The 23,326-nt window shown below is 40.4% G+C and overlaps 1 protein-coding gene across 1 annotated transcript in view; it reads right to left on the minus strand.

The window, feature by feature from the left end:
• Positions 1-16,395: 16,395 nt before the first annotated feature.
• Positions 16,396-23,326, minus strand: part of LOC134798086 (peroxisomal leader peptide-processing protease-like) — a 28,022-nt gene continuing 21,091 nt past the window's right edge. Inside the window, exons 5-12 of the mRNA XM_063770423.1 lie at positions 23,140-23,243; positions 22,718-22,845; positions 22,226-22,392; positions 21,659-21,765; positions 19,254-19,422; positions 18,644-18,785; positions 18,410-18,570; positions 16,396-17,907 (exon numbers count right to left, since the gene is read on the minus strand). Coding sequence (XP_063626493.1) covers positions 17,822-17,907; positions 18,410-18,570; positions 18,644-18,785; positions 19,254-19,422; positions 21,659-21,765; positions 22,226-22,392; positions 22,718-22,845; positions 23,140-23,243 — 1,064 coding nt within the window. The 3' untranslated portion in view covers positions 16,396-17,821. The remainder of the gene's footprint in view (positions 17,908-18,409; positions 18,571-18,643; positions 18,786-19,253; positions 19,423-21,658; positions 21,766-22,225; positions 22,393-22,717; positions 22,846-23,139; positions 23,244-23,326) is intronic.

Genomic DNA, 23,326 nt, shown 5'->3' on the forward strand with positions numbered 1-23,326 from the left:
TTTGACTTTGACTTTGATTAGCAATCCACAGTTAGGTGACAACCAAACCAAACCAAACCAAAGAGTTGAGTTTTGGGTGTACCAAATGATATTATCCACACTATCCACAGTCGATCGAGTCAACACTTGACAGAATCAACATGCAATCAAATCAACCGTTGATTTGACGTGGATGCGAAATCTGACAGTTGTACATGTCGAATTTGACCCCTGATGGGTTCAGAATGAGAGAGGGGTCGTAGAAAACGGCGTAATTCAAAATTTGTATGAGAGCATGTCAACATTTTAGAAATTTGCCATTTTCTACTCAAAAATTGTCTTGCAAATATATTTACCTGAGCTGACATCAAGAAGGTAAAATACGATGAAAGTAAACGCCACGACAGAGAAGAAACCCAGCGCTATAGCTAAGGCGAGGTAGCAGCAGCTCGTGTGGACCAAATAGCCGGCGAGCTTGAAGAACAGGATGAAAACCAACATGCTGACCAACAATACGGAGAGCATGTCGAGCACGTAAGAGAAAGCTATTGTTTCTGCTGATACACCCGATATCTTCTGTAGTTCCTGTATTAACACAATTATATTAAAGCTTGACCAGTAGTATAATGATCATTGTCAAGAGGGCGCTGTTATTCTCATTGTATAGGGTGACAGTTCAGTATAGTATGAAAAAATTAGTTCCAGTTAAATTCCGCAACATGGCGCGTGGTCATAAATTCTTGGTCAGGCTTTAACCTCACTTGTAACTAAACAAATAAGTAAAAAACTAATGTAATATAATAAATAATATTTTGCTACTATACTAAACTTATTTTATTAGTCATATCGAACCTCGGTTTTTGCAGCTAGTGCTAAATTTCAGTTCCGGGCGTTCCGGGCAAGCGTGATGGGAACAGGACGAGGAGCTAAATTTTACGCAGCGTCTTAAGCGAACAACTCGCGAACGCAACGCGGCGCGGTGCGGCGCGGCGCGGCGGGCAAGGCGTTCGCGTTCGCAACGAGATCGCCCACGTAGGACACTTCTATAGGTATCAAAGGATTGATTCACCCCGCGCCGCATCGCTTCGCTTCACGTTCCCGTGTTGTTCGCCTAACGGCTCGGCCACGACATCGAGCGACTTGCGACGGCGGGAGCGATAACCATAGGTTGGAGCGAAAGGTCCGATCGCTGTGTCACGCTTCAACCTATGGTTATCGCTCCCGCCGTCGCAAGTCGCTCGATGTCGTGGCCGAGCCGTAAGAGGTAGTACGCTGCGTTAGCCCAATGAGATTTGAATCAGATAATTAAACAAACAAACACAAACAAACAAAGCATTTATTTTCAGGCTACTAAGGCCCATAGATACATACCTTACATACTAACATATATATACAATAATAAAAAACTTAAATACTAAAAAATCATTTTCGTGACACAGTTTTCTGTTGCGGCGTCACTTGCTCTGGTGTAGGATTCGGCAGATTCCCACGGAACCGCCGAAATATCACACCCTTCGGCCAGAAGTCCGTGCTCGCGATGGCTTCCAGCAGCGGCCGCGGCACGCGCACCACAAACGAGCTGAAGTGCACGTAATGTCGCGATCGCAGCTGGAACACTTTCAACTCGTAACGGGTCTTCTTGCGAAGATATTCCACCACATCGTCTGCCGTGGCGGAAACATGCAGGCGCGATACGTATAGCGCCGTATTCGGCGTGGCAGCCCTCAGTCCAGATGCAATATCTGGCTCCGCTGTGCCACACTGGCTCTTGCGAGGCGCCTTGCGCGGCCGCCTCTCCTTCGACGCCTGCGGGAAACCTTTTTCGGCGCGGGGTAGCTTCTCATCTCGAGAAGCAGATTCGGGCACCTTCGGAGGTGCCTTTCTTTGTCTTGCAGCAGCAGCGTAATCGAGACCAGGAGTCACTGATACACCAACTGGAGCAGATGACGGTACGACGAGACGCGGCGTGCGGGGTGCGGGGGGCGGGCCTAAATAATATTTTGCTACTATACTAAACTTATTTTATTAGTCATATCGAACCTCGGTTTTTGCAGCTAGTGCTAAATTTCAGTTCCGGGCGTTCCGGGCAAGCGTGATGGGAACAGGACGAGGAGCTAAATTTTACGCAGCGTCTTAAGCGAACAACTCGCGAACGCAACGCGGCGCGGTGCGGCGCGGCGCGGCGGGCAAGGCGTTCGCGTTCGCAACGAGATCGCCCACGTAGGACACTTCTATAGGTATCAAAGGATTGATTCACCCCGCGCCGCATCGCTTCGCTTCACGTTCCCGTGTTGTTCGCCTAACGGCTCGGCCACGACATCGAGCGACTTGCGACGGCGGGAGCGATAACCATAGGTTGGAGCGAAAGGTCCGATCGCTGTGTCACGCTTCAACCTATGGTTATCGCTCCCGCCGTCGCAAGTCGCTCGATGTCGTGGCCGAGCCGTAAGAGGTAGTACGCTGCGTTAGCCCAATGAGATTTGAATCAGATAATTAAGTGGAGTGGATACCTACTTATAAAAAGATATACGTAGTAAAAAGGACCATCATGAAGTTACAACGGATTATCGACTCTATATCTTAGAGCATTTAATAACTGGAGTCGCCTTTAAGAGCTTACCCCTCTGCCGAAAACCTTGCAAAATTGTGCAAACTTTTGTATGGACTGACATATATGGCTAACTATTTGTACGTTACGGACTTTGCATGACTATCATTTCTGACTTTTGTATTGCTTTAATGCAATGGGTCCCATATGGACATTTGATCCTTAAAAACAAACCTGATCGACTGATACCATAAATGAACATTTTTCGTCTAGCCTATTATAGTCAGCTAAACTGGTTGAAGATCTGACCACCTGAGATAAGTGGTGTATATACCTATACATACATAAACATAGATAGGTACTGAATATTGAATGAACTCACGTGCATCCCGGTGATCTTTTCCTCGAAAAGCCGTCTAGTTAAGCCTATTATGGGAGAAATAACCGCCATAGGCAAAAACACGGAAGCGAAAATAAAAACGGCAATCTGTATACGTCCGCTTTTGTCGTTGCTGAACGGGAACTCTTGCAGAGCCAGTGTCTGAAGAGACGACAAATGAACATTACTATTAGAACTATTAGAACAAATTAACCCTTAAATGCATGATTTTTTATTTTTGCCCGAAATTAATATATGTATCACATAATTGCTTGCCGATTCTAGGCAAATAGTTAAAAAAAATATAACTTCGATTTTCACTGGGAAATCAGTGTTAGAAGTTGAATTGGCTAAATCATATTTATGTAAATATGTAATTTTCAGTAATAGATATATGAATATTTTTACTACCATTGGAAAGGTACACTATTTGTGATATACCTATGATAAAGTTTTTAAATATAAAATAATTACAAACCCCGAAAATACCGTTCAAAATCACATACTAAAAATTATCAACTTCTGGATTTTTCCAAGTTTTCCGACTTTTCGTCTTAAAACGAATGTTATTTTTATAAATTAAAATTATTGCGTAAATTTAACCCTTAAATCATCACCCTACTACTTGACGTTTGGTATAAAGGTGCGTTCAAGAACGTAAGCCTTGTTTTTAAATCTGTGAGCTGTCTAATGCTTTGTAGACATTTGGCAACACTATGCATTTAAGGGTTAAATTATTTTCAGAAAAGATTTTAATTTGTTTTTATCAAGTAGAAACACTACTATATAAAATATAAACTGAAATAAATGTCATATACTAAGAAAATGTGACCAAGGCCTCCAGTGCCTCAGAATAAGTTAATTTGTTCTAATACTTCTAAAAGTATTGATTGGCAGCGCCATCTCTCTCGTTAACTCGGTATCACCTGAGATGATCCAGTTAGAAGGTCCGAACCATACTGTTCTACCTTAGGGATGGCCAGGGGGCGCCATAAGCCTTCAGTAAGAAGTGCATATACTTGGAAAAATTCGACCTATGCCGCTGTGGCCCGGTGGCCGAATGGCACAGGCACCTGCCGCGATACCAGAGGACGCTGGTTCGATTCCAGCCTGGGGCACTGGAGGCCTTGGTCACTTTTTCTTAGTATATGACATTTATTTCAGTTTACTCTTATACTTACTCCGTTGGCAACAAGCAATAGACAAACACCGTCAAAAATATAGCCGCCTCACAACTTTAGACGTAAAACGAATGTTAAAGGGGGATCAGGCAAAGTTGCCACACAATTAAGCAAGCAATTTTGCATTTAGAGTTAGTCCAAGAAAAGTCTGCCGCGATTTTGATAGCTCACGCAAGTGTTATTTATACGTCATAATATCATAGAAGATTGACGATTGACTCTAGGAGCAAGTTCAGCCTAGCCAGCCATATTAGGGCTGACGATAGTCGATCGTCCATAATGTTGCCTACGTAATTGGGATCGCCGTCATCGAAAGTGATGAGGAGGACTATAGGTACTTATAGGTTATTGGCCACTACATAGTAATTGGCCTTTCCTAACAAATCAGAAAGAAACAAGCGAAAAGAAGTCTTATTGTTAGGAGAGGCCAATTACTCTAGCAGTCACCCTACTCCGTTGGCTTAGTGATCAAACGTCTAGGTCAGGCTTAGATATGAGTCGGCGCCATCGTGCCCTGTCTTGTGTAATTTCTTCCCATTTTTTGCGTTCAGTCACAGAATAAATAATAGTAATAGGTACAGAAGACTCACTCTCTAACAAAACGCGTCTGTTACGATCAGGACAGATATGACCCAAGCGCCACGCGCGGCTTATGGCTAGCCACCAAAATTGGTGTGGAACGGATGTACTTGTAGCTACTTGTTGCGACGCCACGAAATCGCGGAGTGGTTCAGTTCAGGGCAATATTTAACGCCCCTCACACGTAATAACCCAGTTAAAAATAAATACCTGCTTGTACGACGAACGATCAATATTTTATTAATTTACCGACGAAATGGAAACGATAAAGTATTTATAACAAAACAACAACCGAATTCTCAAAGGTCGTTTCTCAAAAAGTTGGCACCGCCACCTGTAAATAGGTTTATGTTATAACTTTTTTTTCATTATGTATAATTTTTATATATAAAATTTTAACACATATTTAGAGAGACTTTATACACAGAGGCCTAATACTTTGAAAAAGATTTAATCAAAAATTGATTACAAAAAAAAATATTGTAACTACGTTTATCCGTTAACCTGCCGTGTCCCAACGCGAGGTACTGATGTTCCGAGCTATGAAAACCACACAAATTATTAACTTAATTTAACGCCATTACCGTATTTTATTAACATATATCCTTAACTATTAAAGTATTACTATCGCATAATAATATTATACTTATATTTTAAGTTATTCGGCTTCAAAGTTTGTCCAAGGCAATTCTTAACATTCACCTGGCGCGTCACGTTCACGACGATTGTATAACCCCCATCGCACCTATCCCGTCTCACTCCGCTTGAGCCGAAGCCGTCAGTCATCAGCTATCACCTGGTAGGACGAAGACGTGGTTATTGTGCTTCGCAAATAAAACACAAACGACAAAGTATCGGAAATTGGAGTTTGTAATGGGTAAGTACTCTTTATCCTGGCGTCGATATCTTGCTAATTATGTAACCCATCGCATTACTATTAAGATATGTAACGTAATCAATAGTTTAGTTTTATGTGCCTAAGTATGGAGTTTATCAAGCTAATACATTTTGTGTATTCGCGATATAACTGCCATTTCCCCCATCACCTGCATATCGTCCACCTGGCTAAAACTGCCAGGTGGATGAGATTTTGCGGCAGGTTAATGTCACTGATACCACAACTAATACTCGTAACTATACACCGTGTTTTTATTGAATTCCGTTAACTCGGGGTATGGTTAAGTACGTTTAAGAGAACTAAATGGCATAGTTAATTTTCAAAAAAAATTTTTTTTTTTTGCTTTTGTGAAAAAAAAAATCAAGTTAAAAAAGTAATTAAATGTAGCATATAGCGTTGTTGTAACACGGGCATTAGATGTAACTCAACCAAACAATTGAAATCTGTGACATATTAATGTCATTTCGAACATCGATCGACCGAGATTGTACTTAAGTTTAGTAGCAAATGCATGAACTCATTCTAAACACTAATCAATATGTAAACCGGCCCTAAGGCAAGTGTACACGCTTGTAGAGGCCTTATAGGAAAAAAATAAATTATTGATTATCTCCGAAATGGAGTTAATTAGAATATCGGTGTCTTTGACAACGTTACTTGATTTAAGCTCAGGAATGCACCCCTGAAATTAACGGAAATCAAAAAAAACACGGTGTATAATTAATTTATATAGCGGTTATATCGCTTTTGTGTGTTAATTTAGGAATAAAAACTATCCTGTCTGTTAAAGCTGCATATTATTCAAATTTGTGTACTTTTGTCTTAAGTCTTGTTAACCTGTCCAAAAAAGTCAGGTGAATGATGCAATGGCAGGTGAATGAAGCGTCATTCACTTGCCATATGACAGGTGAACGATAACTTTTTAAAATCCACGTTACATATACTTAAACAGTGATTATGTTTATTAAGTCGTTAGTGGACAACTGTTTCTCCATACAAACGTAGACCCCATTTTCCTCCCTGGGTTTTTTTAAGAAAAAAATAATTTTGTTACACTAATGTCGTAAGTAGATTTGTGACGTCCCACGGGAAAAGGTACCTTAGGGGCTGTCCATAAATTACGTCATCGATTTTTGACGATTTTTGACCCCCCTCCCCCCCTACAATCATCCAAAAATCATGCTTCAAATGACCCCATTTCCTCCTACTTCATGCTACCGTCATCCGATGTCCAGACCCCCCCCCCCCTAATTTGAAATGACGTAATTTATGAATAGCCCCTTATGAGGGTTTTTAGTTTTAGACATTTATTAAAATGTTTTGTAAAAAGGTGAAAACATGCTCATTTTGTTTATTGTGTGATGAGATGACGGGCGAGAGAGAGAGGTATGGATGAAAAGAAAAAGACATGCTGCGTCGACCCCAAATGAATGAGCAAGGGCAAGCGAATGATGATGATAATCTTTTTTTTTTTTTTTAAATTTATTGAACAATAAGCTAATTAAATTACATTATTATTACAAGACCCATCGTGGGCAAAACCTTGAGGAGGTTTGTATGCCGATGGGGAGTTCGAGAAAATAACATGACAATATACATATCTATCTTATACTAATTAAGATTCTTAATATATGTAACTAAAGTCGTTAGATTGTAACAAGTGCGTCTTAATTACTTTTTTTATATTTTTCCCGTTTACATATTTTCCTCTAGTATCTTCTGGCAAATCATTTAATATTTTAGGCAATATATATGTATACAATCTAGTGCCATAAATGTTCTTATATTTGGGTAAACAATATTTGTTTTGGCTCTGTAAACTTCTTAGTTTTGTACATCTTATATATTCTTTTAGTTTAGTAACATGGTGATATTCTTCAGTTAGTATGGCTAGTTTACATTTATTTTGAACTGGGAGTATATTACAGTATTTGAAAAGTTGTGCGTAGTCGGTTTCGTGTTTCTTTTTTATATGCTTATGCTTAGGTACAATTGTCTTCAGTAGTCTTATCTGTAGGTTATATATTTTTTCTATATATGTTTTAAAGGTTCTACCATATGTACTTAGAGCGTAACCGATCACAGAGTCAGCCAGGGCTAAGTACAGCATACGCAAGGTTTTGTACGGTAATTTGTACCTTAGGGTTGACATTTTACTTAGAATTGCTCTTAATTTATCGCACACATAATTAATATGAGGTCCCCAGTTGAATCTATGGTCGATTATGAGCCCAAGATACATGTGTTCTGTGACTACTTCGATTTTATCACAGTTACACTTTGTGATATTATATTGGTGCAAGCAGCTATGTTGGTGTGCAAACACAGTAATGTCATGAGTGGTTTTATTGTGAGCCGAACGAATATGCATTATTTTCGTCTTTTGCGCGTTAATTACTAAACCGACGTCGTGCGCCCATTTGCAAAGGGTGTTGAAGTTAGATTGCATTGTGCGCATCTGAAACCTTAATGCTTAACGTTTGTTTACCTGACCGATTTTGAAAATTCTTTTTTTGATTGTATGTATATGCATACAGATTGGTCCCGTTTTTGTCAAAACCCAGTTCTGATGATGGGATCCATGAAGAATCGAGGGAACTCTCAAATCTTAAAGGCATGCGTATAGAGATTTTTGTATTTTCATCAGAAAATCAAGCATTTTTATTAAAAACTGTCGCATTTGATGAAGTGGAACTGCTGATGATGATCAGAACGGAACTCCTCAATGACGCATAGTTCACGTTTGAAGATTTGTCCTCTTCGTTATGTTTGTTAAGCAAGTTAAGTTTTTAAGCCACATTTTTGTCAATCTCGAGTTTTGATGATGGGATCCATGAGGAATCGAGGGAACTCCTCAAATCTTAAAGGCATGCGAATGACCAAAACAGCGTGTGTCTATGTTGCACCAAACCTGAGTTCCACTAGGTGCTGCGAGGGTTCAGCATCAGCTCTATCTTGGGTACTGCCCTCCCAAGTCCTCATCAAGACGTGTCGAATGACCAAAACAGCGTGTGTCTATGTTGCATGTAACCTGAGTTCCAGTAGGTACTGCGAGGGTTCAGCATCACCTCTCTCTTGGGTACAGCTCTCCCAAGTGCTCATCAAGACGTGTCGAATGACCAAAACAGCGTGTGTCTATGTTGCATCAAACCTGAGTTCCAGTAGGTATTGCGAGGGTTCATCATCAGCTCTATCTTGGGTACAGCTCTCCCAAGTGCTCATCAAGACGTGTCGAATGACCAAAACAGCGTGTGTCTATGTTGCACCAAACCTGAGTTCCACTAGGTACTGCGAGGGTTCAGCATCAGCTCTATCTTGGGTACTGCCCTCCCAAGTCCTCATCAAGACGTGTCGAATTACCAAAACAGCGTGTGTCTATGTTGCACCAAACCTGAGTTCCACTAGGTGCTGCGAGGGTTCAGCATCAGCTCTATCTTGGGTACTGCCCTCCCAAGTCCTCATCAAGACGTGTCGAATGACCAAAACAGCGTGTGTCTATGTTGCATCAAACCTGAGTTCCAGTAGGTATTGCGAGGGTTCAGCATCAGCTCTATCTTGGGTACTGCTCTTCCAAGTGCTCATCAAGACGTATTGGATGACCAAAACAGCGTGTGTCTGTGTTGCCCCAAACCTGAGTTCCACTAGGTACTGCGAGGATTCAGCATCAGCTCTATCTTGGGTACTGCTCTTCCAAGTGATCATCAAGACGTGTTGGATGACCAAAACAGCGTGTGCCTATGTTGCACCAAACCTGAGTTCCACTAGGTACTGCGATGGTCCAGCATCAGCTCTATCTTGAGTTCTGCTCTCCCAAGTGCTCACCAAGACGAGTTGGATGACCAAAACTGCATGTGCCTATGTTGCACCAAACCTGAGTTCCACTAGGTACTGCCAGGGTGAATAGACAGCAAGATTGAATGTTTACTTATTCACAGAAACTTGTTGTTAAATTGGGAATCGAATCGAAGGTGAGGTGGGTCAGAATCCAAAATTTTAATCATCGTAGTGGACAATATAAGGTCGCTTTTTATAGAAAATGACACATTTTTTGATTATTTTTAGAAGGCATTGAAAATGACGTGGTGGACAGGTGGATGACACCCATTTCAGGTGAATGATGACAAGAAACCAGGTTAACGGCAACGGACACAGGTTAATGTAGCCTCTCGATAACCTGTCAATATTTTCATTGGAATTTGTACTTATTTCTCGATAACCTGCTTCTACTATCGATAACCTGGAGACAAAATATCTTTCACCTGTCCTTGATATCATTCACCTGAATTTCAAACGCCTATATCTTCTAAACTAATTGAAGGAATTGCTTCCCTTCCACATTTTCTAATAGTTTACGTTGCCTTTTAACGATCCCAATAAAAAAAAATGAGAAAATCCAAAATTTTTGAAAAACATAAATTTTAACCTGGCGGTGCCAACTTTTTGAGAAACGACCCAAAATAATTTTACACCCATTACTTTACGGTCTTCATCGACAGGCGACGTAGCCAAAATAAAAATCGTTTGTCGGTAAATATCAATTTTAAGGTTAAAATATAGGTAGATACCCAAATTACCTGGTCAACATAGGATCTAGTGGTCAATTGGAGGTAGCTGGTGTCTATAGCCCACTGTAGGCGCAAGAATGACTGCATATCTGCATAGGGGAATAGTACATTTAGTGTAACCTGTACGCTTAAAAAAACCGCAAATCGATGTACAGTTTAGCCGTTTGGCACACGCATACTACAGTCATATCATATCTGGAGGAGCTCAAACTTGGTATGTTTTGAAAATTACTTTAGTTTCAATTTAAAAAAAAAATGGCTGAAATGTAATGATGTTGTATATTTTTAGAATCGCTTCAAAAAGCCCTTTCATATAATACCACACACGATAGGTTTCTAAAAAAAAATATTTTTCCCGTACAAAAAAATATGACTCAGCTCTCCCCTCCTAAGGGATTTTTTTTAGGAACTGCGGGTCATAGTTCATAAATTTTGTTTTGACCTCTAAGTATACGTGTGCCAAATGGCTAACCTGTACATCGATTTGCGGTTTTTCTTTGAAATTGGGGTCGTACGGCTGCCGCTAATTGTTTCGTCACTCATTCTACATTCGTCACAATCGTCGGTGGATTTCAATGTAGAATGAGTGACGAAAGCAGAATAGGACTAATTTAAGAACTTGACGAAAAACGAATGGGACGACCCAAGACGATACCAAATTTAGAGCCGTGTACGACCAAGAAGATTCTCGCGGCATTAGCGCTGAATAAATAATGCTACTAGGCACAGAAGGTCCAAACAAAACGCGTCTATTATTTACGACATATCGACAGATATGACCGCAAGGTGGCGCAAGCGCGAGCAGGCATCCTTTCCGTGGCTGTGCGCGGCAACTACTACTGCTAGACACCAAAATTGGTGTGGGCCGCATGTACTTGTAGCGACACGGCGAAATCGCGGAGTGAGCCACGCTTGGCATTAATTAAATACTATTAGCCTATGACGGCTATTATTAACCGATATAATGTTATGTACTTATGTTATTCTTAAGTAGGGACATAAGACAGTTAAAAACACAAAATAAACAAAATACAATGTATAAAGGCGAAACTTGTATTTTTTTGGGCAACGTTACGATTTTAACGAGTCGTGAATTATTTACCAGCTCAAGCAAATATAATAGAGTAAATATTTAGCAGCTTAAAGCTCAAGCAAAGCCAGTTTTCTGATTTTAAAATCTGTTAAGTTAGATATTGATTAAATACAATTATTCCCGCTGTTTGGTGCGAGCGAAATGCTCTGTCTGCCACTCTAGGCATGATACACTCAAATATTTTATAGCTCATATTTATTGGCGTTACCTTTAGCTAGCTTTTCGGTAGGGAAAAACATCGCGAGGAAACCTGCATCCTGCATGTCAGCGAAGAAATTCAAAGGTGTATGTGAAGTCCCTAACCCGCATTGGGCCAGCGTGGGGACTATAGCCTCGCACATGAAAGGAGGCCTGTGCCCAGCAGTAGGAACTGCTTAGGCTGAATTATTTATTTTTAGGAGTCCGTACCTCAAAAGGAAACAATGGAACAGTGTATTGTCCCTAGAATTTAACTAATACATACCATAATTTTCGTTAGTGTCCAAGTTGAACATATTAAGCGACCCGTGTTTGTACGTGTCGTACGGTTCTAGTAACCATGTAGTGGTCGTGTAATCCCTCTTCATCCGAATGGTGTAGTTCAGTGTGCCCGGCCACGGGTACGACTGCATATTCTGTTAATAAAACATTAAGGCCCCGTAACTTCGTGTTCTCTCACTCTCACTGAGTGTAATACAAGCGTAACGCAACTTTACCTCAAATATAACTATAGCGTCTTCCGAGCTCATTATATCCCTCGTATATTTCAGCATTGTTAATGACGTCTCTCTTGAAAACGGGAAGTAGCCTCTCTCTTGTTTACCTGAAAATGCACACACAACGTAAAATGGACGGATCATTCAACGGCATAGAAGGTATAGGATCCTATAGAAGTGCTATACGGGTGCCTCCTTGAGGGACAAAACATACGCTATGACTGGTCGAATTTATTTGTTGCGCACCATAATCCATACTAAATTTACGATAGGGAACAAATAAAATGTGAGACTGTGACAAGGACAAACAATAACAGCTCTTTCGCTGCTACTCCTACTGAAAGATACATAACCCTTCAAGTCAACCCGTGAATGGTCGATGCGAAAGCCAGTAAACTGTCATCCACCAGTGAGTGGTTAATGAGATGTTGACGTATTTAGAGGTGAAATTGAACGCATTTAAGTATAGTTACGCTCTTCTAGCGCCCAAAATTAGGTAGCGAGTTAGAGAAGGATAGCATACCATAAGAAACACAAAAACACTTGGTATAAAATTTGTAGGTGAGGACCATTGATTCGGGAGCGACCGCCTAGTCCGAGGTCAGTCTCGTTTTTTAAGAGGTTGTTTTGTAAAATAAATTGTATCTTAGGTCTTTTTTATTGATTTAATCTAAAGATAGAAGTTTTCCTTTGATAATTATATAGCAATTACCTCCAATAATCAATTAGTTTTATGGTGGTAGTCATTTTTAACAATGAAGCTGGCAAACTGTCATTCTTCCGGAGTTTGATTACGTCTGGCCAAATGTATAAACATTAAAATAATTTAATTGCTATATTCAAATAGCCTTAATAACGCCAATTCTAACAATATGTCATTTAATATACCTACTTTCAAACATAGAAAAGCTTAAATCGACGATTTTGTAAAATTCTCTTAATCTGCGCTGACCACCCACCGGGGCCCCGCCACTTGACTACTTTTCGCGTTTTCGGTGGCGCCACTTGAAGGGTTAAGACTATCCTGTTCGGTCACTTCCCCCACCTTTCATGCCAGATCCAGCTATATACTAGATTCATGTTCAACGGAAATAAATAACACAATGACACCGCGCGGGCGCCGCACAGATATTAAATCTGTGACTTTATAACCAGCCGATTTTCGCACGCACACATCATTATGTACATTATACACTTATCGGGTTCCTCTCAAGTTGCAAATGTATGCGTGTCACTCGTAAATAGGTAGGTACGAGGAAATCGGCGCATTATGAAATCAGAGGATCTACCGCGAACATCGAAGTTCGCAATTGCGGGAACATTTCTCTCTATCACTCTAATTACGCCTTAATTGGAGTAAAAGAGAAAGATGCCCGCAATTTGCGAACATCAGTGTTTGTGGTAGGCCCTCAGTTTTGTTTCAGCCATTTTTTGTGAGGATTTACTTGGCAGATGATGCAATCGTGTCAGGTTCAACTTGGCCCCGACTTCGTGCATGAGTCGGTCCGTAAGCTCAGATTGCGGAGAGTACAGGACGCTTCCTGAACTTTGGTGTAACTCCTCGTTACTGAACTCCTGAAACTACTTATGCGTTGTAAGAACTGTTTCCCATTGACGTCCAGTTTTTTGAGGGTACGATGTTTTGCAGGATCCAGTTTTCTGTTTCCAGTTTCTGTATGCATGCAGGATCCCGCGAACAGAATCCTCGTGTGAAAGTTACTATATTAGCACCTATACTACTAAAACGGGATCCTGCAAAAAACCGTACCCGCAAAAAACTGGACGTCAGTGGAAAACAGCTCTTAATCATTGTCGTGTCGTTATCATTTCTCCACTACTAAAGGTACACTGGAATAGATCGCTCTTTAGCGATAAGACCACCTGTTGTTACCTCTGTCTTCATGTATTATGTGTGTCTCTCTGTAAATGTTTGATTGAGTTTGTGCGATAAAGAGGATATGTATTGTATTGTATTGTATCATTCTAACCCAAAGGTATGGTGCAATCTTTTCGAGCGATGGCGCCATAACCTTCAGCCTACTCTCAAGTAGATGGTGTTAATATTAATATTTAACAAGTTAACACATATCAGTGAAAGAATAATGATCAAAGTCAAATGGCGTTCTAACAGTTTTAGTCTTCTGACTGAAAGATAGGCGAGACAGCAATACAATTATGCGAGTGCGATAGAGATATAAAAAGGCATGTCAATGAACGAAATTCTTCGTGCTTATCGTCCTTACTTTATAAAAAACCGGCCAAGTGCGAGTCAGACTCGCACACGAAGGGTTCCGTACCATTATCTATAAAAACGGTCACCCATCCAAGTACTGACCCCGCCCGACGTTGCTTAACTTCGGTCAAAAATCACGTTTGTTGTATGGGAGCCCCACTTAAATCTTTATTTTATTCTGTTTTTAATATTTTTTGTTATAGCGGCAACAGAAATACATCATCTGTGAAAATTATCATGGTTCAAGAGATACAGCCTGGTGACAGACGGACGGACGGACAGCGGAGTCTTAGTAATAGGGTCCCGTTTTTACCCTTTGGGTACGGAACCCTAAAAAACACGTTACAAATTCTAGTGACATGTTCAAACTTACCATTTTAACATCTTTCTTAACATCATCGATTCTTTGAGCCATGAAGTGTATAAACAGAACCGTTAATATGGGCGAGATGTAATCGCATATAGTCGCAACGTTCCTTCCCCGTGCCAAGGTGTGTTTCCACAGCAGCACGGTGACCGGCCACATGATCACTGTTAAATAAATGTGACGTTCTCAACCAAAAGGTACCACTACCACATGGTTGATAAGGTTGATTTCAAATTGAAGCTATATCATAAGCCTATATTCTATATATATTTGACGACCGGTCTGGCCTAGCGGGCAGTGTCCCTGCCTGCGAAGCTGATGGTCCTGGGTTCGAATCCCGGTAAGGGCATTTATTTGTGTGATGAGCATTTTTTACATGGAAATCCGTTGACAGGCGTCAGACCGTCAACATCTCCTGAGGATGTCTCGTATAGATAGGCGAAATACGTGTCGAGTATTGTTCTTTTGGTGGTGATTTTTTGTTATATTTATATGCGTATTTATTTTTGCGGTGGGAGGGTGGGAACATTAATTGCATGTAAAAAAATACGCAAGTAAGTATAACGGGTTAGGACTGATTCACTAGCACGTTATCTTTACGCGGATTAGCAAAGTAATATTTTGGTATTCATTTTAAATTTTACCCAAACTCAACGAAAAACAATGCAATAAAAATAGGCCCTAAAACGATACCTTGCGCCTTACCGGTTACCTTGAGAGGAATCCCTTGGTAATTTACACAAGATTCATTCCTGGAAAAGCTGGGCTTGCGAACTTTTACACTTTGGATTCGGATTGGTCAACCAGAAAAAAATTCTTAGTTAATAATTAACATAGGTAAGTACATTTTCTTCGAGTAGGTAATTAGGTATCAACCACTACTAAACTTTTAATTGTAGATATAAATTTAATAAATACCAATTATTGAATAAGAACCAAATCGGTAATTATTTTAATTTGAGCGCACACTTGAAATAAACAAGACATATTCGCTTGTCAGTCGGAAATGACAGCATAGAAATAGCATAGAGTAATTTTCAATATACTATATACCTAGTGCAAATACTAGCAACGAGCATATATACATATATTATTTTATTATACTCTTTGGAGCATATAATCCAAATCACTCTTTACGAGGTTAAAGATATTTAGTATGGTCACAGCGTAAAAAGTAACAGTGGACCGACGCCTTCGATGTTTGCGTATGCCGACACCGGCGTCACCGCACGAGAACACAGTAGTATTGTCACAGACTTTTACACAACTGCCCAAAAATTACAAACATTTTCAAATAAGACACGCTAGCCCTGTAAGTAGTACTGAGCTACTAACAATAGCGATGTATGCAGCTCGGGTGCGCGCAACCCACCCCTCGCACCCCGCACGATTGCCCTGTCTAGACGGCTTCGTCGAAATCGTATTGTTTTATAGACTGTGGTATGGTAGAGGATGGGAGCGATAAGAACAATGGGGTCGGCAACTGTCAAAGGTTTGCATAGATGGCGCCATCATAGCTTTCCCCTTTCTCTAGTTTCATTATATGAGATTTGGCTTAAAGGGCTGGCATCCAAGCCACAAAATTAAAAAAAAAAAAACAAGAAGTCTATGGATTGACAGGAAAACCTATGTTGGCGCCATCTCTAAAATACTTCGAGTGGCCAACCTCATTGAAACATTCTCCAATGAAATAAACAATACGTATATCAATAACACAATTGTAGCCTTTAACTAATCACCATTAACAATAATTACAATTGTAATTTAATATAAATATACAATTAGAACTTTACTAACCAACATACACGTATACAATACAATACAATACAATATACAATACAATACAATACCATTTATTTCTCTCATATAAGCTTACAGTAGTTTACCAATTCGCTTACACGGTAAAATAGAACATACGACACATTAACAAATTATAAATTCAAAGAAGGCTAACTCAAATACAGTGAAAACAAAACAAATAGAAATGATAGGAAAACAAATACAAATAGCGGCATAACCTTAAACAAAGGTAAAAATTTTAATTATCAAGTTCGGTATGGTTTAGAGCAGACATGGTGGCTTTGAGAAATTTCCCCAACCTGTCAGTGAATAAGTCGGCATCCGGGACCTGGGTGAGTATATTATTTATTAGAGAGATGGCTCGGGCGGTGGGCGCGTTTGCGGCATAAGTACACAGTGCGCGTCTCAGGGCTCGCCAGGAGGCGCCGGCAACGCCACGCGGGGCGCGCGCCGCCAGTACTCGCACCTTCCAAACGGAAGCTCGGCGTGGGAACTGCTAGACCCACCCGGCCCAATACGGCCCGGTATAATACGTACCACCATAAATGTGATAAAATAAGAATTTTCACAGCACCATAGAGTAGAGAAAAGGGAATAAACTATGATCTTTGATAAAAGATCATTGGGAATAAAGAGTAGATTAGATATATAGAATAGTTATTTACGATACATACGATACAAGTACGAAAAAGAGGATCAAACGTATCACATCGCTGGCCCAATATTACAGGGTTCTATGTTACATTTTTTCAAGATAGTTATGACTGTCGGAAGCCGGTGTTGCTCGAAGGTTATGACAATGTTCAAATTTCAGTTCGATTAAAGCCATAGACTTAAGACCAAGCCAAAACCATTGACTTATATGCACTAATTTAATACTACCTCAATGGCCTAAACATAGATAGGGACATTAAACGCGTACCTATGTATCAGAATACCTGTTTCTTTTTAAACTACACGACAGTTAAAATTTATATTTGGACTGTCGTTGTTTTACTATTTGAATATTTGAAATTCCGATACATACCATGGTATAATAATATACTCCGCCTGGTACTCTCTTCCGACCACGTGACTGACACAAGCCTACGTCATCATGCAACAGCGCTATATAATAGATGCAATAGCGCTATACAAAGTGGCAATGTTATTGTGACGTAGGCTTGTGTCACTCTGGGAAGAGAAGACCATGTTTTATTAGACTATGATACATACGTAAAGCTTGACCAGTAATAAATGATCATTGTCAAGAGGGCGCTGTTATTCTCATGTACAAAGTGACAGTTTATAGTATGAAAAAAATAGTTCCAGTGAAATTCCGCATCATGGCGCGTGATCATACTGATCATATATTCCTGGTCAGGCTTTATAAGGTCATGTCGGGTAAGAAAAACATAGTTTATATTGCTCGGGGCAAGATAGTATTTTCTTTTCTCTTGCCCCAATATTTCTCCCGTCTAACCTTAGCAGTAGAAGTATTAAGCTAAATCTTATTAATTTAAGATCATATCTTAGATCTATAGGGAAGTAGCCTCCACTGTGACTGAATCATTTCTTGGTGGTTTTCAATCGGCTTCAGGTGGTCGCCATCTGAAAACATAAGGATTTATTTTATTTAACAGTCTCCTAGTGACCCTGCTTACGACGCAGGAGGTCCCGGGTTCCAATCCTGGTATGGGCATTTATTTGTTATTACAAATAGTATGGTTACAAGTGAGTAAAGTTGCCAGAGTTCAATGAGAGTACGGAGTGTTAGGGTCGGCAACGCGCATGTATCACCTCAGAAATTGCAGGCGTCCATAGGCTACGGAGACTGCTTACCACCAGGCGGGCCGTGTGCTTGTTTGCCACCGACGTAGTATAAAAAAAGTATTTGTAAATAACTATAGTACCTTTAGCGTGTGTGTTGCTTTTAATCACGAGCAATTCTTGTTTATTTATATATTTCGGGGACCTCGGAAACGCCTCTAACGATTACGGTGAAATTTGCTATATGGGGGTTTTCCGGGGCGATAAATCGATCTAGCTAGGTCTTATCTCTGGGAAAACGTGTATTTTTGAGCTTTTATATGTTTTCTTCCAGATATTTTACCTTTATCAGTAATGTATTGAAGCATGGAATCGACGAATGCGCGAGCAGGTACCGCCATATTGATGTAGGGATAGCACGCGCCTGTATTGGTTTTTGCGTTGCTGACTATGACGCCCAGAACTTCCACATTGGAGTCAATTATCCTGAAGATTGGCCCACCGCTGTAAATAAATAAATGTTTTTTATAGGATATTCATTCCGTCCGTCCGTCTGTGTCACCGGTTTTTTTATTACCTGAACCCTGACTGCACGCAGCAACTGCTCTGTATCATGGAAGGTGAGACGCTGTTCACATGGCCAGCGGTCACGTTTGGCTTTAAGTTGTCCAGCATATTCTCGTTGAAGTACGGGTATCCGGCTGCTAGTACAGATTCACCTGGAAATTATAATATAATTGTGACAATTTGACTTGAACATAACAAAGTGAAGGAGTGTCATTATAAATGTCACTTTGTCATAACAAATGCACAGTTCACTTGGTCCGATTTTAAGTCTCTTGGGACCTGAATTTTTTTTTGCATCACGTTGGTGGCAAAGAAGCATATGGCCCGCCTGATGATAAATGGTCACCGTAGCCCATGGACACCTTCAGGGGCGTTGCATGCGCATTTATAAAACCTGTACACTCCTGTTTTGAAGAACCCCATATTGTAGAATGTAGACCCTCGAGCTGTAAACAGAGAGCTCATTCTCAAGGAAGCGTCCGCGGGATGAAATTCCTCTTTAAAAACCGGACCTACAGTAGGCTACAGTTCACGACGATTTAGGTTCAAGGACTTAGGTCAAGGCAGAACATTAATAAATCAGAAATCATAACCAGTTCTGCTGCCATAATAGAACTAACCCTTTTCAGCAGGCTTGTCAGCAAACACTGCGGGCAGGAGATGCGTCCAGTTTTCAGGGTTCGTGTAGAGAAGAGCTAAATCGTAAGCGCGATCATCGCGGGTCTTGTACCGAACTATCGCTGTTTCGCTTACGCCTTGGCAGTATACTGATACTTTGTGGCTTGCGTACTGTAAAAAAGATAACTTCGTTAAGGTGTTTTAAGGTAAATTTAAAGTGGTGTTGAGTCACTTAATTAGTTGCATCTTGGAGCTCTACATTTTATTCGTTAAGAAACGAAGCATCAGAACCCCTAGTGTAAATTTCATTCGATAGCGTGACGAGCGTTTGCGTTTGTCTATTTTTGTATGGAATCTTGAACAGCGCGCCAAGCGGGACGTTTTGGAAACTCAAAATCCCATACAAAATGACACTTAACGCAAACGCGTACGTCATGTTACGCTATCGAATGAAATTTACACTTTAGGGATACAGGAAGCAACGATAATCATATTGATGAGCTCGAAGCTTTTATTTTGCACACACCCATTGTATGGTTTGTGATACTACACTGACGGAATTGGGGCTTCCGATCAATGTGACCTTAATAGTTTCTTGTGCAGTAGGTAGTAGACATGTGCGCCGCGCCGCCGCGCCGCGGCCGCCGACGATTTTTCCACGCCGCCGCCGCCGATAAATTTGACCGGCGTATAATCGGCGTGGGAAATTTTCATACCTGTCGTGTCTTATTGCATGTTGCGTAGTGAGTAGATAGTGTCAGGTATAATTTAAAGATCCTTTTCGCTTATTATTTGCCAGTGAACCAAATTAGCATAATTTTTGTCGTCGCGGTGTTAGCTGTGATAACGATTTAGCGTTAATTTAAACAAGATCTAGTTTCAGGATCATAGGTTATTATTTGATATTTTATCAAACCTTTTTTGTAGAACGCATTTTGTTTTACATTAATAGACTCTTGATTGACAATTTAATCAGTGAACTAAAGTCAAGAAAATAGCAGGTTCATATCCTAGGACATAAACATGCTATTTTCTTCTTAGAATCTCTAGCAAGCTGTCACCGCGATTATAATTGCGTATTTTATGATTTCTCGTGTGATGCTGGTGACACGCATAAGGGTCATCAATAGTCATCATATGATAAATATGATTTGATTTATTTATCACATAATATACAATATCATTTAAAATTACACATGATCATCTCAGTCATTTTATGGTGATTATCTGCTTCTTTTACTTTACAATATATATTTCAATCAAAATTATAAAAGCCAGGTTAAAGCTTCGTAATAAGCTGTAGCTAACCAATTATACTTATCTTAGGAACTAAAATCACCAAGGGTCATCACTAAGCTAGCAGTAAAAAAAACAAAGTAGACCTTAATATTCCATAAAACTCTTTTATGAAATACAATGTATTATCTCATAAAAAGTTTATCAAGCAACTTAAATTTTACGTCAGAGGGCTCGTCTATCAAATCTTTGGGTAGTCGCTCGCAGTATGTAGGTCTGAAGACGCGAGTTTTCCCCTGCGCCATGCAACACGGGACACTTTAAAGACATTCTGTTGAGTGAATCAACCTGCCAGAGACGTTTATTTTCAAAAACGATTACATCTTTATTCTAACATACATTTCTGATAAACTTCACTTGAGACAAATGTAAAGTATGTAGTTCATATCATTATTTCGTAACAAATCCTAGGTGAGGCGACAGCGGCTGGGAAGTCAATGTAGATTTACGACTTAACTTATAAAGATTTGTTTTTGTGTTTTAATTGTATTCCGCTTGCAAAGTCATTATGCTGCCTAAAATGTAGCATTTTAAAGTATCCTTTTTATATTAATATTTAAACATACCGTTGGTAACCGTTAGGTTGGTAAGAAATGGTTACCAAGTGAAATGATGGGATATATTTTCGGCAATAATTTAGAAAACACACATAACATGTTTTAGATAGCCTAGTAAATACTCAGAAGGCTTTAATGTAGAATTTCTACAGCCACGTTCTCATGCAGTATCAAAAATTATGCCACGCCGATTTCACGCCGATCACGCCGCCGCCGCCGGTCAAAAAATCATCGGACGCCGCCGCCGATGATTTTGCCATCGGTGCACATGTCTAGTAGGTAGCTAGGTAATCAATTGTAACCAAATTTTATTGCATCTGAATCAAGGTCAGTTTGACAACGAACTGCCGGAAACTTGGTAACGTGAACATGGCGTTTGACTCTTGGAGTTCTGCGGACGTGCTCTCGCGTCAGCAGCTTACTACTTACTAAGTCACACGAATGCGATATCAAACAAAAAATTTGTAAAGGCAAAATCCCGGTATGCCTGTGACTTGAGGGATTAATCTGATTTGAACGCGTTGGTGGTATACGTAATGAGAATTAGGACTTACGTGTTTAACAACGTGCGCGCACGTGGCAATATGGCCGCCGCCGAGGTATACCCCCGCGCCCCACGCGCCCCCGCACCGCACCAGCACCGTCGTCTTGTCGATCCTGTCTGCAACAACCCCGCGCTAGTTATGGGTGCCTGGTACTTTAAGTTTAAAATTCTTAATTTTTTATCACTAAGGTCACAATACAATCTTGCAGCATCTACACTCTCTAGCCCCAGATACCGTCACATTTCCTATCAGATCCTGTCCATGAGTACTGTATTGTTTGATCCTATCTAGCTCCACAAGACAAATGTGTACACAAAGCAAAATTGGGTCCAAATAAGATCTGGACCCACCATCATTGAATCACGTCCACGCTGGTAAAAAGTATATACTTGCTAACTCTATCCCCACTAAACACAAATATCTCCAGATATGTTTTTTGCAGACAGAGTGTTTTAGAACAGGAACCAATAGGTGGTGCATTCTCGAAACACATGTCTGTATCGCTGCATAAAGAAAAGAAAACGTGTCCCGCAAGTAAATAAGTCCTACAAAATGGAAACCCAAGTTCCAACTCACTAAATATCTCTTGATACTGCCGGCTGGGCGGCTGGCGTGGTACCGCCGGTGAAGACACCCTCAGCTTGGCGCTCAGCACTGACACCAACGGCGCTGTTAATGTCAGCCCCACCCATTCCCCTCGCCACCATGATACGCTGCATACTACTGCGCCTATCAGCTCTTTGCTGCAAAAAACAACAATAACAAATTACATATAAATAATTTATTATAAAAAAAAACGATTCAAACTGTAGGTGCATACCAAGAGTTTCTGCTTTTTGAGCGAAAATGCTGGAATTATGTAATCAGAAAACCAACGTCTACTAAAATTGAAAAGTTTCGCCGATTTCTCAGGTCTGGACCTAATAAAATAACTAACTGTGATCAGTGATCACGAATGAGAACCTTGCCTTCTGACTTTTGATTCGAAAAGGAAACTATTATTTTAGACACGGCTTTTGTGAAGAGTGGACAGACACATAGACGCAGTAAAGAACTATTCGAACGTACTTAGGTCCTTCTGTGAACACCGGGCCGCCTTCAGAGCCTAGCGCAGTCGCTGCGTCAGTAAGTAGCAATGATGGCCGCCGCCCCACCACACCGCACACCGACCCACGAGTTACTGCATTCAGGAACACCTGTGGATAAATAGAATAGAGTGTATAGTATGGAGAGTTCATTTATTTTTGTAGTCACAGTAAATTTACTGCCATCTAAAAAAAAAATTGATACTATATATGTATCACCAAATTCAGAGATCTTCATTCACTCCGCTTTTTCTTGAGGCAGGGTCTTACAGAACGCGCCTGTTACTTCTTTTTCTAGGCCGATTGAGAGTCAACATCCGACATGGTCCTTCCCTATGCTTAGCAACTTCACACGATATTACTTTCGCAAATGGACTAGATATTAATGTTGTTTTCTAGAGTTACCTCGCATCCGAAGGGTGTGGAGTGGACTTCTACAGCCGACCCTCTGTCGGGTGGCGGTTTCACCACGTCTAGTAGCTCTGAAAGAGGCCTTAGTGTTCTAAAACCTGAAAGCAACATGTTTCAAATTGTGGTTTCAGCTATTTCTTAACTCTTAACCAACTTTAAAGTGATGGATTTGTCAGTGTTT

Source organism: Cydia splendana, chromosome 16, assembly GCF_910591565.1.
Source record: "Cydia splendana chromosome 16, ilCydSple1.2, whole genome shotgun sequence".
NCBI classification, from domain to species: domain Eukaryota; kingdom Metazoa; phylum Arthropoda; class Insecta; order Lepidoptera; family Tortricidae; genus Cydia; species Cydia splendana.